Source organism: Pyrus communis, chromosome 16, assembly GCF_041283825.1.
Source record: "Pyrus communis isolate YQ-2024b chromosome 16, ASM4128382v1, whole genome shotgun sequence".
NCBI classification, from domain to species: Eukaryota; Viridiplantae; Streptophyta; class Magnoliopsida; order Rosales; family Rosaceae; genus Pyrus; species Pyrus communis.
Window position 1 is genome coordinate 12,486,762 of NC_142580.1, and position 18,175 is coordinate 12,504,936.

General features: G+C 37.1%; 4 protein-coding genes across 5 annotated transcripts; 1 reads left to right on the top strand and 3 right to left on the bottom strand.

Annotated features, from left to right (window-relative positions):
- Nucleotides 1–249: 249 nt before the first annotated feature.
- On the bottom strand, nt 250–3,961 carry LOC137731369 (uncharacterized). Its single transcript, XM_068470474.2, has 6 exons — nt 3,792–3,961; nt 3,542–3,647; nt 2,420–2,464; nt 2,186–2,294; nt 1,360–1,648; nt 250–654 (listed from the first exon to the last, which is right to left on the bottom strand). Exons 1-6 carry the CDS (start codon nt 3,837–3,839, stop codon nt 460–462), a joined length of 792 nt encoding a protein of 263 aa, XP_068326575.2. The 5' UTR covers nt 3,840–3,961; the 3' UTR covers nt 250–459.
- Nucleotides 3,962–4,668: 707 nt separating this feature from the next.
- On the top strand, nt 4,669–7,288 carry LOC137731364 (Pentatricopeptide repeat (PPR) superfamily protein). Of its 2 annotated transcripts, XM_088687047.1 has the most exons (3): nt 4,669–5,160; nt 5,197–5,385; nt 5,563–7,288. In XM_088687047.1, the coding sequence occupies exons 1-3, from the start codon at nt 4,799–4,801 to the stop codon at nt 7,160–7,162; spliced, it is 2,151 nt and encodes a 716-aa protein (XP_088543173.1). In that variant the 5' UTR covers nt 4,669–4,798; the 3' UTR covers nt 7,163–7,288. The 2 variants fall into 2 exon arrangements, with proteins under 2 accessions (XP_088543173.1, XP_068326570.2); XM_068470469.2 differs by having other exon boundaries at nt 4,669–5,385.
- Nucleotides 7,289–7,458: 170 nt separating this feature from the next.
- LOC137730547 (uncharacterized) lies at nt 7,459–9,169 on the bottom strand. The gene is made up of 3 exons (XM_068469531.2): nt 8,415–9,169; nt 8,159–8,308; nt 7,459–8,050 (listed from the first exon to the last, which is right to left on the bottom strand). The coding sequence occupies exons 1-3, from the start codon at nt 9,114–9,116 to the stop codon at nt 7,757–7,759; spliced, it is 1,146 nt and encodes a 381-aa protein (XP_068325632.2). The 5' UTR covers nt 9,117–9,169; the 3' UTR covers nt 7,459–7,756.
- Nucleotides 9,170–11,725: 2,556 nt separating this feature from the next.
- Nucleotides 11,726–13,275, bottom strand: LOC137732543 (uncharacterized). The gene is made up of 2 exons (XM_068471864.2): nt 12,562–13,275; nt 11,726–12,095 (listed from the first exon to the last, which is right to left on the bottom strand). Exon 1 carries the CDS (start codon nt 13,155–13,157, stop codon nt 12,615–12,617), a length of 543 nt encoding a protein of 180 aa, XP_068327965.2. The 5' UTR covers nt 13,158–13,275; the 3' UTR covers nt 11,726–12,095; nt 12,562–12,614.
- Nucleotides 13,276–18,175: the final 4,900 nt, after the last annotated feature.

An 18,175-nucleotide genomic window follows, 5' to 3' on the forward strand; every position in this document is an offset into this window, starting at 1 on the left:
TGAACTTTAAATTGACGGGTAACCGCGGTTACCCAAACCCATGGGTATTTTGCCCATCCCTAATGCACACAACAATTCTCCCTGACTATGCGTTGTGTGATCTTGTGGCGCTTCTTTCGCTTGTGAATAAAACGTCTTTCCAACCAAATGATAAAACTAACCACGTATTTTAATGTCGCTTGTACTAAAAAAAAAAAAAAAAAACCCGCCACTTATTTATTGTTGTTCAAGTGCATAAGGAGCCCAAACTTAACTAATGATTCATCGATAATTAAACAGCGGTGAAAAGTAGATCACAGTAAACTTGCCTGATACCGTTGTAAATTCAGACAGATACGCTCTCTTCCTGGAGAAGTTTGACAAACACAAAACAACTAAAAGAGCAATTAAGCTCTCACCTTTCACCTTTCACATTTCACCTTTCATCTTCTCCGCTGCTCAACCACATTAAACTTACTGTTACATGTGTTGCATTTTTAGTACGTCTTCCTCATGGTGCATACGACGCCTACGGTGAGATCTTCTATGTTTATGAGTACGTACTTTTGTGGGACTGTCAGTGCTAGAGGTACTTGGAAGAAGAATCTCCTCGCTGCTTGTATTACCAAACACACAATCAAAAGGGTCGACCATTGAATCAACATTAGAGTTCATCTACAAATAGAGATGGCGTCAGAATGGAAGAGTTGCCATGAAATTATAGAATAACGTCCTCATCATTATTAAGGTATCTACATAGACAACGGGTAAGAGCGAGAATCCTGTCGGGAGGTGCAGAGTACAAATGATCCCCTACAATAGTACTATTCACTGTTGATTTCATCATGTAACTTTTCTGAAGACAAGCCTGCAAAAAAGATCTAAATCTATATCACCTAAGAAGTAAGGTTTGCTACCGGTATAGGCACACGGCATGATACTTTCTTTGGCACGCAAATTTGATCTGGGTAGGATAGGTTTTCTGTACCATTACCATGTAATGGTTCACATGCATTTGGTGGGTATAATGTTCAACTATATGAACAGTAAAGTTTATAATTTACAAACTATTTTACGTAGACATTCCTCAACAGTGACAAGTTTCTGCTATATCTAAATTCCAAAATATTCTTCTGCACTACTATGGCTACTTATAAAACTGGGGTGATGCTATCCACACACCCATTTTTACCTCTCACACACCCCTCCCAATTTCTTGCTGTCGGATCGAATGAATTGAAGAAGATCAATGGACAAAAATTAACAAAGGTGTATGGGAGGTAAAAGGGGTGCGTGAATAGCACTACCCTAAAACTAAACTCATCAGTAATTTAATGCAACCATTTCTAAGAAAGGAAATTACTAGATAAGTATTCTTACAGGAACTTGTTTAGGAGCAAAACGTTTTTTGTCGGAGTCATTCTGGATGTTCCGGGAATCACTGTCAGAAGCACTCTGATGGTCGCCATGGGAAGCCTGTTCTGAATCACCTTGAGGGTCGCTGTAATCTGTTCTTCGACCATGGGTAATGTTATCACTAAAATAATTCCGATAACGCCACCTCAGTGTTGGTTGATCTGAGTTCGCATCATCAAAAACTTTCTCAGAGTAGAACTGTTTAGAGATAAGCCGCATCATAGAAGGATCATTCTGATACTTTTTCACCATTCTGTTATTTGAATCACAGTTCATAGTTCAATAATTCAAGAATTCCAATTAAAGTTAGTTGAAAACAAGATATCGGTCATATACTAAAGTGCATTTATTTTCCTGGATAAATAGATGTACAGTACATGTCCCATATATATTCAGATAATTACATACAAAATCCAACTATCCAAGTAAACAAAGGCATGCCAGAGATGTGAAGAAAGGGCAGACACTAGTCATATACAGAAGTGAAGTTTTCGTGAATAGATAAATGTACTCTGACATCTGACTTCAATTCGATAAGTGTAAGAAAGAAATTTTTTTTTTTGTCGGACGAAAGACAATGAACCTAAAATTTTCAAATTAATAACTCCTAATTACAACTCATGAAGAATAGATCCACACCAAGATGGCTAAAGATCTTTGGATATCTGACATCACCAACCATGGGCAGCTAACATGTTCTATTCATGCATACCAGAAGAAAATCAGTGTTTCTAGAAAATTGCACAGAGTGAATTCATCAAAAATCATAAAAAGAAGTAAGGTGACATACATAGTTGCTAACTCTGCCTGCAATCGACTTCCATCCTGAGAAAGAATATGGTCAACACATGAGTTTAAGGACCTCGAGAAGATCCATAGTCCAAATATAGCAGCAGCTCCTGCAGAAGCATAAAACTTGTTCATAGGAGAATTTGATAGGTAGCTATGATTCATATATATATATATATATATATATATATAGAGAGAGAGAGAGAGAGAGAGAGAGAGAGAGAGTTTAACTCACCTCCTGAAAGGTTAAGTCGAACAAACTTATTCAGCTTCTTTGATGCTGGATAAAAACATTGAGATTGTTAAAAGAATGAAACATATAAATAAAGGACAATGAGAAACGAAGTAATAACCATCCAAACTTACAATAAACAAAACTGGAATCGTTATTGAACCCCAAAAGAAGAACCTCTAAATGTAAATTAAATGGAATAAAAAAATTAAGATAACTGTTTATTAAAGAATCCTACAACTTTTCACCAGCTTGCTCACTCGAATGATTATAAATGAGTATAAAAGTGATTTGCAGACGGTAAATATTCATAAAAGCTCCAGGAAACGTGTAAGATTACAATTCTGTGAATCATATAATATCAATTGCACAGCTGATATCCTTTCCCTTGTACTGTTTCAAAAAGTGCATAATTAGGAAAAGAAGAAAAAAGAACAGGACGGAAAAATGTATTAACTTTAATGCTATGGATTGTTATTTTCCAAGCAGGGAAAGCCAACATATTTGTACAGTGTACGCAGTACATATCCTTTTTCATTTGAACATACGTGCGGCAATCTGTAAACGACTCATGATAACTACCTTAAAACCATGGAACAACGAAAACTCGAAATACCAGAGAACCAATGTTTCTCTATCCAAAACCAATCCACATTGTTGTAACTGAAAATGACCCAATGTAAACTCTCAATCCAAATAATGAGAAACCCACGTTTCTCTATCCGAAACCAATACAAACTCTCGTAACATAAAATCACCGAATCAAAAGTGGGGTTTGAAGCTTTTACTGAATGTGAATCCGAAATGTGTGTGGAATTGGATAATATCGAAAAAACCTTGACTGTACCATTATCACTATCATACAATTGAAAATTAAAAAGTCGGGGTTTGCAGCTTCTGCTGAATGTGAATCCAAAATGTGTGTGGAATTGGATGAAGTATCGAAAAAGTCTTGACTGTACCATTATCACTATCATACAATTGAAAATTCCGACCTCCCAATGAATTGAAATATACAGAAAACATAGTTGGAAGATAAAAATTCACCAAAAAAAAAAAAAAAAAAAAAAAAAAAAAAGACAAGAACCCAGAACAAGAAAATTGACAAATTAGATAGAGACAGACCTGTCCAGGCAACGGTAGCAGCAGCAAGACCTCCGAACGTAAACTCCCTGACAGCTTTGGACTTGCACGTAAAAAGAAGCTTAATTTCTTCAGGGGTCAATTTGACCTAAAACACACAGTTGGTGCAGCAAGGTTAGCAATTGATGTAATTTTGGGTACCATTTCGGTAATCCTGAATTGGGATTACGGTATCGAGGATTTTGGCGCCTGAAATTTGCGAAATTTGTGAAATGGGAGTGAAAATTTTTACCTGTTTGTACCTGAGATGTTGCTCCAGCTCGAACAAAGCTTCTCCCATTTTGTTGTTTTGGGCTTTCAGATCATTAAGTTTCCTCCGTTATACCAGAAATGGTATTGGCATTACTGTGCATTCCTCACTTCGCGTGTATTTTTCACAATTCCACACATATATATATATGTGTGTGTGTGTATGTATGTATGTATGTATAAAAGCATCGGATTTACAAAGACGCGCATGAATAGAAACGACTTGTCGTTTGGTACTGTAGTCGCATGATTAATTTTTGAGAAAATTAATGAAAAAAATTTGAAAACTTTGAGTTTTAACGATAAGAATAAATCAAAAGGTAAAGTGAATAGTACCATGATTGACTTTTTAGTGTAAAAATATAGTTCTTTTTGTTAAAATAAACAGTATCGAGAGTTTTTCGTTAAAGTTCTCTTAATTTTTTTGCATTTGCAGTAATGGGGTCTGTAGTTTATTCAAATTTCACTTTTGTTCAATATAGTTTTTTGTTTTACATTTTAACTCCCTATATAAAAAGGGATTCTCTTGCAACACTTTGATCACACCATTATTTTACATATTACCAATAAATAAATAAATTGAAAAACCCATCACTCCCCGCTCCATTTTCTTTACATGTTATCCATCATCAAAATTTTTGTACCATTTAAAACTTGTTATAAACTGAAATTTTCTACGATTTTGAAGTCGTTACCTTATTCAACGGATTAGAATAATGGTGTTAACTGAATGCTATTGTGATGAAAATGAAAAACAAATAAGCTACATGATCTAGAGTTAAAATTCGAGCGAATACAGGGACGTTAATGCAATTTCCCTATATTTAATTTCAACAGAAAAGTGCCTCTGCGGCTGTGTTTCCCTCCATTTCTTTCATCCCCACCTCCAAACCCAGAACTTTCAACAAATTTCAATGGTGAAGAAGTCCTGAGAAGTGAGAAACCACTCAAACCAACCATTTTCCTTCATTTTCTCACCTCCCAAACACAATGTCCAGCCTTCCCCACACCACCCTAGCCCTCCCTCCCCACCCGAACCCGTACCCTAACACACCCGCAACCCTCTCCACCGCCGTATCCTCCGCCAGAAGCCTCACCCACCTCAAACAAGTCCACGCTCAAATCCTAAAATCCAACCTCGACCGCCCCGACTCCCTCCTTTGCAATCTCCTCCTCTCCTCCTGCACCCTCTCGCTGAGCCTCCACTACCCTCTTTCCATCTTCAACCAAATCCCCAAACCCCAAATCCATCTGTGCAACAAGCTCCTGCGCGAGTTCTCACGATGCGCTGAGCCCGATAAGGCCCTTTTGGTGTATGAGAGGATGAGGAGGGAGGATGTGGGGGTGGACAGGTTCAGCATTCCGCCGCTGCTGAAGGCGGTGGCCAGAGCTTCGGCTTTGAGTGAAGGGATGGAGATTCACGGTGTAGCTTGGAAGTTGGGTTTTCATTCGGACCCGTTTGTGGAGACCGGGTTGGTCAGAATGTATGCCGCTTGTGGGAGGATCATGGATGCACGGTTGGTGTTTGATAAAATGTCTCGCAGAGATGTGGTTGCCTGGAGTATTATGATTAACGGGTATGATTTGGTCTGATGTTTTCAAGTTAAACAATGTGATTATCTTATTAATGGTTTCGAGAATCCCAAGAATTATGGCTTTAATTTACTCAGGAAAACAATTTTTTTGAAGGATTTTCAGCTGTATATTATTTCAACAATTTGTTAAAATTGTAACCCGGGAAATTTCACAAACAGGTACTGTCAGAGTGGCCATTTCGACACTGCATTCCGCTTGTTTGAAGAGATGAAGAACTCTAATGCGGAGCCAGATCCAGATGAGATGATACTTTCTGCCATTCTTTCAGCTTGTGGTCATGCTGGAAAGTTGGCTTATGGGAAAGCAATCCATGACTTCATTATGGAGAATGATATTGTGGTTGACTCTCATTTACGGAGCGCACTTATCGCCATGTATGCAGGTAGTGGCTCTATGGACTTGGCTCAGCAGTTGTTTGACAAGACATCACAAAAAAATTTCGTAGTTGCAACCGCAATGGTTTCTGGGTATTCAAAACTGGGACGGGTTGAAGATGCACGTTTGATTTTTGACCAAATTGTTGAGAAGGACTTGGTCTGCTGGAGCGCCATGATATCTGGTTATGCAGAAAGTGATCGACCTCAAGAGGCTCTTAGATTGTTTGCTGAAATGGAAGCTTCGGGGTTAAGACCTGATCCAGTGACCATGTTGAGTGTCATTTCAGCTTGCGGTCATCTTGGTGCACTGGATCAAGCTAAGTGGGTTCATTTATATGTTGACAAGAATGGATTTGGCAGAGTTTTGTCTGTCAACAATGCGCTGATTGATATGTATGCCAAATGCGGGAACCTGGAAAAAGCAACAGAGGTGTTTGAGAACATGAGAAGAAGAAATGTGATATCTTGGACCACTATGATTAGCGCCTTTGCGATACATGGGGAGGCTAGTAATGCACTAAACTTCTTCAATCAAATGAAAGATGAAAATTTTGAGCCAAATGGGGTTACATTTGTGGGCGTGCTTTATGCTTGTAGCCATATGGGGTTAGTTGAGGAGGGTAGAAGAGTCTTTGAATCGATGATTGATGAATACAACATCACTCCGAAACATGAGCACTATGGATGCATGGTTGACCTCTTTGGTCGTGCCGGTCTTTTGAGAGAAGCTCTTGAGGTTATAGAGGCAATGCCCTTTGCACCGAATGTTGTCATTTGGGGATCTTTGATGGCTGCTTGTCAGATTCATGGTGAGACTGAATTAGGAGAATATGCTGCAAGACAGCTTCTTGAGCTGGAACCAGACCATGATGGAGCCCTTGTGGCGTTATCAAACATTTACGCAAAACAAGGAAGATGGGAAGATGTTGGCATTGTGAGGAAAACAATGAAAAGCAGTGGTATATCTAAGGAGAGGGGGTATAGCAGGATAGAACTAAACAACGAGGTACACGAGTTTTTAATGGCAGATAGAAATCATAAACAAGCAGATCAGATCTATGAAAAATTAGATGAGGTAGTTAGTGAGGTGAAGCGGGTTGGTTATACTCCCAACACGAGTTGCGTTTTGTTTGATTTAGAAGAGGAAGAAAAGAAGGAAGCGATTCTCTTGCACAGTGAGAAGTTGGCTCTTTCTTACGGTTTGATAAGTAAGAAGCAAGGTTCAAGCATTCACATAGTTAAGAATCTCCGGATTTGCGAAGACTGCCATACTTTCATGAAGTTGGCTTCAAAGGTGTATGAGAGAGAGATTATTGTCAGAGATAGGACTAGGTTTCATCACTACAAACATGGTTTATGCTCTTGTAAAGACTATTGGTAACTGTATTCCGTCTGAGATTAAATATCATTGTACAACTATTTATTAAAATGTGGATACGAAAATATTCACTGAAACAAATCAATATAGGTATTAAGAAAATAAATAATATGATTACTTTTCGTTGATTAACGTGTTTATGGCCTCCAATATTTACAAACACTTCCCGGGAATTGTATTTTCTGGAAATTTGCAGGTCGAACGGAGAAAAACTCAAATGCAGTATTTCAAGAGGAAGGACGTAGTAAGGTAAAAACTCTTCAGCTGCAATGTCATTTGGAGCCATGTTGAAAAAGAGATTTTGTTTGCCGAAACACGAAAGAAGCTTTTCATTTAGAACAGTTTGAGATGCTATCTATATGGATTCCTATAGCCAAACAGAACCTAGTTTGTTGCTAGTTAATCAAAATCAGGAAAACAACAATTTCCCGATTAGTACATATATACAGCTCGAGATCAAATTAACGATTAAGCTCAACAGGTTACGCAACACCACATAACGAAGGGAACATTTTTTCGAAGCTTCTCACAAGACATGAGATCCGGATAGCTGCTGAGGGAAGACAGTGCACCTCCGATGATGTCCCCTTAGTCTCCTTAGGTTGGGATTTTGATGTTGTAGTTTGCAGAACTTTCAACGTACTGGTTGTTGCCAAAAGTAGATAAGATCCAAAACTTCTGCTGCATCTTTCCAAGCTTTCTGGAGATCATATTCTTAAAGAAGGCTAGTGCTGCTGAAACCAATCTTTGGTTATCAAATGTCGTGCTCCACCGATACTCAAGAATCCATGTATTCGGATCTAGCCGCACAGCTGAGGCACCCCAACTTCTCTGCACCCAGGAAGTGTTTGGCTCCCGAATCACATAGCTGCCAACCTTTCCATCCGACCACTTCTCATCAACAACAAAAAAAGAGGTAAGGAAGTAGCATATGTTTGTACATCATGACAATATGATGCTAACAGAAATTTCATCTAGCTCAAAAGTTTTTAGCATTACCTCTGTGACTCTGCCGGATAAGATTGTGAAAGACCGGGAAGAAAACCCACTCGTGAGCAACCCGGCTGTCTGCAAAGGCCATCCCCATATTCTCACCTCCTCGATTGCAGATTTGTACAACGTGCAATGTGAGCTCAGAAGCAAACCATCCTAACATGTCATCATATAACCAGTCTGAGTTTTAAAACAGAAATTTCAAGTTGGTTACCAAATAATGCTGATTGAACTTTTAAAGGAAATGTGTGATTACTAGTACCTGACTAATATCCCAAATAGAATTAGGACAGCTGCAATTCGAAACTCTGCCCGGAACAAGACCCTGCATCTCTTTCTGCAAGAACCTCAGCCTGCCATTCAAATCATCCACAACCCAAGATTTTTCACCAACATTTCTCACAATCTCCGGCAAGAGAATAGGTTTTAAAGCCCCTGAAACCATATTAGAAAACCCCACATAAACCAAGCTTAAACCCAAAATCAATCTCCAAATTTCACACCCAAAACCCCTTTTTCTCTCCCTATTCTTAACCTTCTCCTTCGATTTCAATCTTGCAGCCGGTTTAAGCTCCGGAGACATAGGAATCGGAGGAGTGCCCGAAGTGGGTGTGGACAAAATCGAAGCTTCGAAAGCGATGGGAGTGCGTTTGACACTCGGGTTGTTCTTGGGCCTTGAAGATGAGAACTTGGTGAGCGAGGTTTTCTGGATGCTGAAGGGCATGAGATCGAGAGTGGCATTGATACTGGCCAAGCACATTTCGCAGTTGCAGTTGGCATCTTTTCGGCATCCTGGGTAGTAGCAGCTGTCGCGGTTTTCAGATCCGTCGTCATCCATGGCGGTGGTGGTGCTCGATTTCACTGAGGATGATGTCGTTGTCGTCGACGGAGACGATGAGAGGGCGGATTTCATGGCAGCTTGAGCGTCTCGGGGTTTAGGAGAAAGGCTTTGTTTCGTTGACATGGTCTTTGAAGCGTTCACAACTATGCTGTGTGGGGAGAGATATGGTTTTTAAAATTCGAATCCCCAACGGCCATATATGGCATGGCATGATCAGGTGGGAGTTAATTTGTTAAACCCAACCCTTGGTCAACGGTTTGCTGTCTCCAAATTTGATGTCTCCTACATGTGTCTCCTCTCATTTATTGACATGTGTACAACCCCTTAACCTTAACTCAACTCTGTTAACTTTTATTAAATTAACAAATAAATACTACCAAAAAATGAATGGGGAGGGGTCATCAGATCTCTCTCACCAAAGTCATACAATCAATTAATTCGGATCCGTAAAATTTGATCTAACGGTTAAAATTATTATAACTTTTAAAGGGACTTCATGTTTGTCATCGTTAGATCAAATTTCAAAGGTCCGAATTAATTGATTGTGTGATTTTGGTGGGAGAGATCCGGAGAGGATCTCTTCCCAAAAAGAATAAACAAAGAAGTTCGCAGATGCTAAGTCATAACTTCGTCAGCCGCCACAGGTGGTAACAAGAGCATTTTTGCTCACTATTATAACTATGATGTATGCTTATCATGTGCTTAATTATTTGTTATGTGTCCGTTCAACTAACTCTAGTTAACTTTTACATGTTACTTTTTTAATTTTGTAAGAAATTAATTAAAATTAAGTAAAAGAATACATGACAGATAATTAAGTATATAATAAATATACATACGATGGTAAACAAAAATGTTTCACGCGATAACCCCTCTCCTACTGGTTGCCACCATTCCTGAACTCCTCGCTCGCTCTTTTTCTCCTGGCTCAAGATTCTGATAGCCATCTTCCATATTTAACAATTGATTTTTATTTTCCAAAACAATTAAATTAATATTATGTCCTTTTTGTCATTTTATACCATCATAGCTATTTCATATAAAAATTTATCAAACACAATGATATTGCTTTTCTTCTTCTTCTTTTTTTGTTTTTTTAATGCTAAAAACACTTTTACAACTATAGTTTACTAAACACTTTATTGTTTTATTACACAATTACTTACTCTCACAACATAGTAGAAGCATTTTTTTTTTTTTCAAAACACATCAATACCAAACTAGCCCCAAAAAATGAGATTATTTGTTAACTAGCTTAACAAAATTAGGACGCTAAGGAAATATTATATTCATGCATCATCATTGCTTCCATTGTGTTAAATGCATTGTAGTTATTGTCCTACTAAGCTAGTAGCTCACCCCTTATAACAAGTGAGACTTGAAAAGTAGTCTTCTTTCGCTGGAAGTCTTAAGGAAATTTTATAATGTAAATTCGAGTGTTCTCTTATGTTGTAAATTAAGGTTTGTTTAAATAAGGAACAAGAGTTCCATACTAGAGTTGGTTGCTTTTTGTATTTTGAAAAGATTGTATTCTGAAAAGACGAAGGATATGAATTGTAAAGTAAAAATAAACTCAAGTTTAGTTTGTTTAAAAATAAACTCAAGTTTAGTTTGTTTGTTGTTAGTTGTTTTGAGGTTTTTCTCTTATTATTTTATTTTTGTCACATCTGAATTACGAAAATTGCATATTCTATATTTGAGATGCGATTCACACCTTAATTCCAGACTTGGCTTTAGTTTCCGAATTGAGGCGTGCCTTGCATTCATTATTTAAAGCATCAAAGGGCCCTTGACTTGCACTATATTGATGTGACAAAGCGTAACATATTTGTTCATTTGAACATTAGTAAAATGAAGGCTAGTTGTGGCACGCTTGCTTTGTAATTGCTGGTTAAAAACAAAACAAAAAAACTATAAAAACAAGCCCAATATCAAATCGCAATATCACGAATAGAACTAAATAATAATTAATTGGTACCATATGTCTACATATGTGTTTTACATACACTGCAATTTGCTCCTTTTTATTGAGAAATGCAGGGTTTCCTGCACGCCGCACAAAAACCTTTGCTATCAGATTCATATGATATATATGCTGCATGCGACGTCGTACCAAGGAGCTGACAATTCAGGTCAGACATGGCATCGATCTTTGCTAACGAAGGAATACGATAGTCAGTTAAGCATACACTGACACTTGAATAAGCCCGGTAACAGATCACATCTGGACTCGACCGATCCTAAACCTAATTGTGCCGCAATTAACTATAGTATGTCTCAAGAGACTAGATTAATTAGATCATATGAACTTACGATTCTTTAACTATTAACATGTACATTTTACATATTTATATACCAACTGTTTCATCATATATGTTTAGAGGTGATTTTGGTATGGTTACCGTATCAAAAGCACCGTAGCAATTACCATACTAAACTCTTGGTATTACTGAAGTTTGATATGTCAAATAGTTCGGTTGACATAGTATGGTAATGGTAATTACAACTTTGTTTTGGATCCTTTTTTGGACCAAAAATCTGAAGAAAATTTTTTTTCATCAACCCAATTCAAGGCCCACTTTTTTCAATTTTTATGCCCTTATCTCATATTTTAGATGCAGAATAATATAACTCTATAATTAATTCATACCCTTCAGATGATTTAACCATACTTGAAGCAAGCAGCTAGCAAGCACTGACAGCAAAAAACTACAGGCAACAAGCACAGGCGGTTACACACCAACACAAATCCCATCATATTTCATGTAATTGACACTCATTAAATATATACTGTTTTATATATATTTCATGTACTAATCACTATATATATGTTTTTTTTTCCGATACGGTACGGTAATACCGTGGTAATAGTATTGAATACCAATACCGTATCAGAAAACTTCGGTTTGGTACATTACTGTGCCATTACCAATTGGTACAAGATCAATATGATACGGTTGATAATTCGGTTGGCACGGTAATTTGGCAAAAAAATCCACCTTTATATATGTTACATATATATATGTGCATGGCATCATCGTTCATATAATATTCGCGATCTTAATCAGCTTACTGTCCCACACAATTCTTCTTCATGCGAAACTGGGGGAATATGTATAAGAGAAGAGTTAAGCATACTGGTGGAATATGTATAAGAGAAGAGTTAAACATAATGTTATAGAAGACAAATTATGTTCTATCTAAAAATGGATGATCTAGGACGGTTAATTAGATTGATGCTCGTGAATAACTGATCCTAGCATGTTTTTGAGATGGCTTCCTTGTATTTTCAATCAAGGAAGGACTCTAATGGTATTCATACGTGCCAAGTGTAGCTTAAGCAACATTATGGTACTCTTGATGATAAAAGATGGTTGAAATTTTATTCCCCATTCGCTGAATATTATAGTGGGAAAAGTCATGCAGTAGGTAATACATGTTGAGTCTTATTTAGTGGGAAAAGTTAAAAGGTTAAGATTTTCCCTGACAATTTGTTTTTCCAACCAAGGAAAGAAGAGTAAAACATATCCCATATCAAATGGAACATAACAAATCAAAATTCCACTACCTTCATATTATATTAATTATTCCAACCCAGCAAGAAGTATGGTTGCAATTAGTTCATGAGAAAGATGATGAATCGCCCACTTGGGATGTGCTTGCTGATCTTGTGTACTTTTTTGGCGATGAAGAAGAAGATGACATGTCTGACCTTCTCCTAAGCATCTGCCTCATCCCATCTGCCACTCTCACTGCAGGGTTGGATTTGAATTTACCACAAAATGACATGTGTGCCTTCACAGCTTCCTCCATGCCAAATGGCTGCTTGCTGCCTTTGCCAACCTCATCTCTCACTGCTTCCGAGCACAACCCACACAGCCATTTCCCATCAAACTTTGCCTTCACTTGTGTGATGTAGTCTTGCGTGCAATCCTCTTTTAGTCCACAACACTCACACCTCACCATCTCAATCTCCATTCTTTTTCTTTTTTCCTTTGTTTTCTGCTTAGCTGAGTAGCAAGGCTCTGATGAATTGTGAAGGGATTCAAGAGAAAAGTGAGATGTTTTTATTTGTTGGATTGGATTGCAATGATGGGGTAGAAAGTGGGATTTCTTTTCATTTGTTTTCTCTATTGAGATGTGTTGCTCGCTTGGTTGCTTCATAAACTGTGAAGTGTTTGATTTACGAGAGCTTTTATGGTTAGGATTTTCCTTTTCTATTGGTTATTAGGAATTCAGGAGATGAGAGAGACGGAGAGAGGAAAGAGAGGGGAAAGAGGGGGGCCGGTGGGGGGCGGGGGAGAGAGCTCTTATAAGACCAGGGTAAGGAAAACTGCCATAATTTCCTCCATGTTCTAAGGAACATGGGGCAGTGGGAAATAAGACAAGAGTGGTCGGAGGGGTCCTCAAACCTGGCCCTTTCTATCATATTCAAATACTTATTCTTATCCCCCCAGAAATAAACAATGTTAATTTGTAGGTTTTGGGGTTGTGTATATAACTTATGTTTGTAGCTTTTTGGTAGTTTGACAGTTACTTTCGGTTGAAATGGGTTGAAATAATTTCCTTGTATTAGATGTGGCTTCACTTAGCTCCCTCAACTTTTGGCTGACGAATCAGGCTTGGAATTATTAATTTAGGTAGTTTGTTTGGTTACCTTGGTTCCATGAACGTGTTGACTGCTGACCATCTGACTTTCATGTGTGAATTTAGAGCTTACTATAGTAATAAGGCCAACATCAGCATCATGCTTTGTTGACCAAGAGGCCATGGGTTGTTCAACGGCCAATGATTTGATGAAGATGTGCATTATTGGGGTTTATGATTGTGCGTGTGCTCACTGTGCATGTGTACATCCTTCCTCCTCTCAACTGGTGGTGACGAGAGATTCTTAAAAAAGACTATCGCATACATAAGTTCTTTCACGATGACTCTCTCCATTACAATAATATAAGACAACATTTTTATTGGAAGAATTTTACCATCAAGAGTTATGTGAAGAGCCTCTCACCAACAAAATTGAGCCAAAAGATCAGAAATTTCTTCTCTTTGTACTAGGGGAGATTCACAAGTTTTAATCAATTTGTTAAAAACAAATGATCCACCTACTTGGAGGCTGCTTACAACAATATTTAACATTTGCATATTGCTAGGAAATTTATTGTTCAACAGTTACAAAATGTGTTTCGTGAAGCTAACATGGCAGTAGATGAGATGTTGCGAATTTAGGTTATTAACTACATTCAAAATTCATGTATTTGGTTTTGTAATATCCTACGTAATGTGGGCACCAATAAGTGTGACATCCCACATCGTTTACGGGCGTGATCTTTATATGTATATTCTCATCCCTACCAAGCACGAGGTCTTTTGGGAGCTCACTGGCTTCGGGTTCCGTAAGAACTCCGAAGTTAAGCGAGAAGGGGGCTAGAGCAATCCCATGATGTGTGACCCACTGAGAAGTTGCTCGTGAGTTCCCAAAAAACAAAACCGTGAGGGAATGGTAAGCCCAAAGCGGACAATATCGTGCTACGGTGGTGGAGCGGTCCTAGGAAGTGATCCGCCCCGAGCCGGGATGTGACAGTAAGTACCCGACATGTGATAGGTTGTATCATACTTCATGAAAAGGGTACATGTCACACAGCAAATTACTCAAAAAATTTAAGGTACTATGTCATATGATTTAAATCTTCAATATAAGGTTATAATGGATCTTGCAACAGCTGGAATTTGCATAAAATTCGTATAACTAAGTGAGACATAGTATTGTAACCAGACCTCTCTTTCTAACCCGTTCCTAATGATTTCCACTATTCATGACAAAAATTTACCTTTCATCCTTTGGCCGTCAGAATTGAATGTGATCATACATGAAACTTGATCATTCTTGATCACTATTCAGCCATTATTGCAATAATTCAAACAACCTTTTCCTCCTTTTTTTTGTGTTTTCCTCCAACAAATCCCACCTAAAGGAATTAATTAATTAATTTATGTTGTAAAATGTATAACATTTGTGATGCATTGTTGACATGCTCATTGGCCAATCTGCGCTGCAAATCTTTGTCAACAATTTTATTTTATTTTTTCTGGGGTTGGTGATCCCATGCAACTGTGTCATGGCATCATTGAGAAGGAAGCAATGTCTATGATCAAGATTTGTTAACGTCGTATGCTGGTGGTTCTGAAGGTACGTTCTTGGCAAGCTCCAAAGCTGCCATCACTTCTGTTGTAGTAGATGATTTTTTTCCCGTCATGTAACGTTGACTTGATTTGGCTTTAGGGTTCACTAACTTAGCCACGTACGTAGTGGATAATAATTGGTCGATTTTACACTAGCATGTATTATTAATTTGCAGAGTTTAATTACAAAAGGAAAGTGATGTTAACATTATTTTAACTGGAGAGTATATAGTAACATGAAAACAAATCTGTAGATGTTCAAACATTTATTTATTTATTGGATAAAAGTTTTTCAGTATCGAAAGTCGCATAATTTGTAATTGTCATAAGCTTTGAGACTGAAAATTTATCAAAACGAAGATTTTATAAATTAAATTTGAGCTTGAACGTTATGAGTTGGATACGATCAAATTTGTTGCAACTTAAAAATTAGAGAAATATGATGGCCTCCATTTATGAAAGTCAAGATACAATTTAAACCTACGTCACCAATAGAATAAAACTACGAAATAATAATGCAATAACAAATTAAGGGTTAAGTGCATTTTGCACTCTTTTTGGTCATTTTCTCGAAAGAAAAAAGCAACCACAAAGTTACAAATCGTTAATATAATAGTGTTCATCTGTTTGTTAAACTGTAGAGGCAAATACCCTTGTTTTTTTGTGTAGTTCTCGGTGGGTACGTAATTTACTATATGAGCGTCATATCAATGTAATGTGAAACCACAAAATCAAATAATATATTTTTGACCTTTTTTAATGTCAAATTCTTTAACGGTATAAAAATGAGCACTACAAGCTTCCATGACAAATTTTTTTTTTTCATCATGTAATCTGCAACTTTAAGATCGTTTTTATTAATTTCATAAACTATAACCATCAAAAGTTATGAATCCCAAACTATACAAGGGTGAGAAAAGTGAGTGACCTTAGAGGGAAATACTCAGCCAACTTAAGTGCTAGTTTCATTTGCCCTCCTTCTACGCACATGAGAGATTCTCTTATGTCACCATCTCACCACATGACAATTATTCAATTGATAGTCAGTGTATTTTTAAATATATGGCAAACGTTTTTGTAAATATATAGTAACATCAATAAAACTGAAACTCGGTTCCATGACGTGATTAACCTCCAAAACAGCTCATCCTTGCAAGTTTGCAAATTCTGGCAGCCATCTTTATCCATACTAATTACAAAGACCGTTACTTTCATCATTCCGTCCAATGAAGTTAAGAAAAACTTTTCAAAAGGGTTTTCTTTTGTTATTCTCGCACTCCAAAATTTTCATTTGTGCATAAATGATCAAATCAGATCCTTACTGACCATCTTTTTTATTATCATATTTTGATTAATTTGAGTTGTTGTAAGGTAATGATATATAATTAAGTACTGAAACATGACCCTATTTATATGAAAATGCAAAGCAGATCGGTAATAATTTCTAATCTTAATCGCACATGATCATCTTATCCTCTAGTAATTTGCCATATAAAGATATATTATCAAGTGATATGGACCACATACAACTAATCAATTGGATTTAGATCGTAATAATAGTCCATAAGAAAGAAACCATATCAATAATTGGAATCATTGAATAAAAACACTTACTTACGTGCAAGTGTCTGCCCAGAAATCTTACGACTTAATCATGGACTAGTGCATCTTAAGCAATGTTGGCAATAAGCACACTGAATCGCCACGCAACTGAAGATTTCACTGGTGAGCCAGATGGGTTTTCATATATCCAAGCTAAGCCTAACAGCCTCAACCAAACCTAGAAGGCTAGAATATGCACATGTTTTAATTATAAAGGAAAACGTCACAATTAATAACTTTAATTTTGATTTGTACATTTCTACAGTATAATGATTGCAACCTCGGTGACATGTACGTACGTACGTATACGTCTTGTCCTTCAACTGATAGATACATAGTACATGACCTGCATCTGAACTTTTGTAATACATTTTTCACTAAAAGTATCGTAGGAGTATCTATTCTTCATATGGGACGTACCATGTTATCACGTCATGATTTAGATATGTAGATTTGCGTCAATTCCATCCATCAATCATTATTGACTTACAACATATACTTAACTCTGTATGAGGGAAAACTTACATATGTACCTTAGAGAAATAGAACAATATGATCTTGATGAGTGTTGTAAATAAAGTTATCCCATGACTCAGTGGTATCTAACTTTTTGGCAAGAGAAGTCTTTATCTACACTTAGTGTTGATTTCATCCAATTAATCTATTTCTTTCATCGGATGAAATCCATCAGCATATGTGTTCACACGCTATCTCGCTGAATTAATCCAGATATTTCAATTTCTTTCCAAATATATGAATTTCACATCTCGTCCTTGACAATGCATCTTCACAATACATCCATGAGAGGCTTGAGAGAGCCCACATTGCTCACAATAGTTTTGGAACGTTCTATTCTTGAAACAAGAGAAAATTAGAGCAATGGTTCTTGAATTTTGGCTCAATTTTAGTTCTAAAATTCATGAGTCTTGGTCTCTGAACTTGTCACAACAATGATAATACCGTTAGAAATTTCATCCAAAATAAAGAGTTTAAAAGGACAAAAACAGATGAAAAGTTTAAAGGAGTTAGCCAAATTTACCATTGCTCTACATTAAGTTCAATGACCATCACGGCATCACTCACAAGATTTTAGTTTAAGGACCAAAACAAAGCTCCAATTGAATTAAAATTCAATGGTTGTTGCTCCAATTATCTCTTGAGGAAGTAGGATTTTTTTCCCTAAGAAAAATACAAAAATTAGGGTTTGCAATATCTCTCAAACCCTTGAGAGAGAATTTTTCTCACATAGTTAAAAAACACATTTAATCATTAAAAAGAGACTGTGGAATAAGATGACTGCATTCAATATAGAGCCAAGTATTCTCGGTCTATAACTATCACGGGGTAGCCTAATAATTGGGAACAAATTTTAGGCTCATATCGTACACGGCCGACGT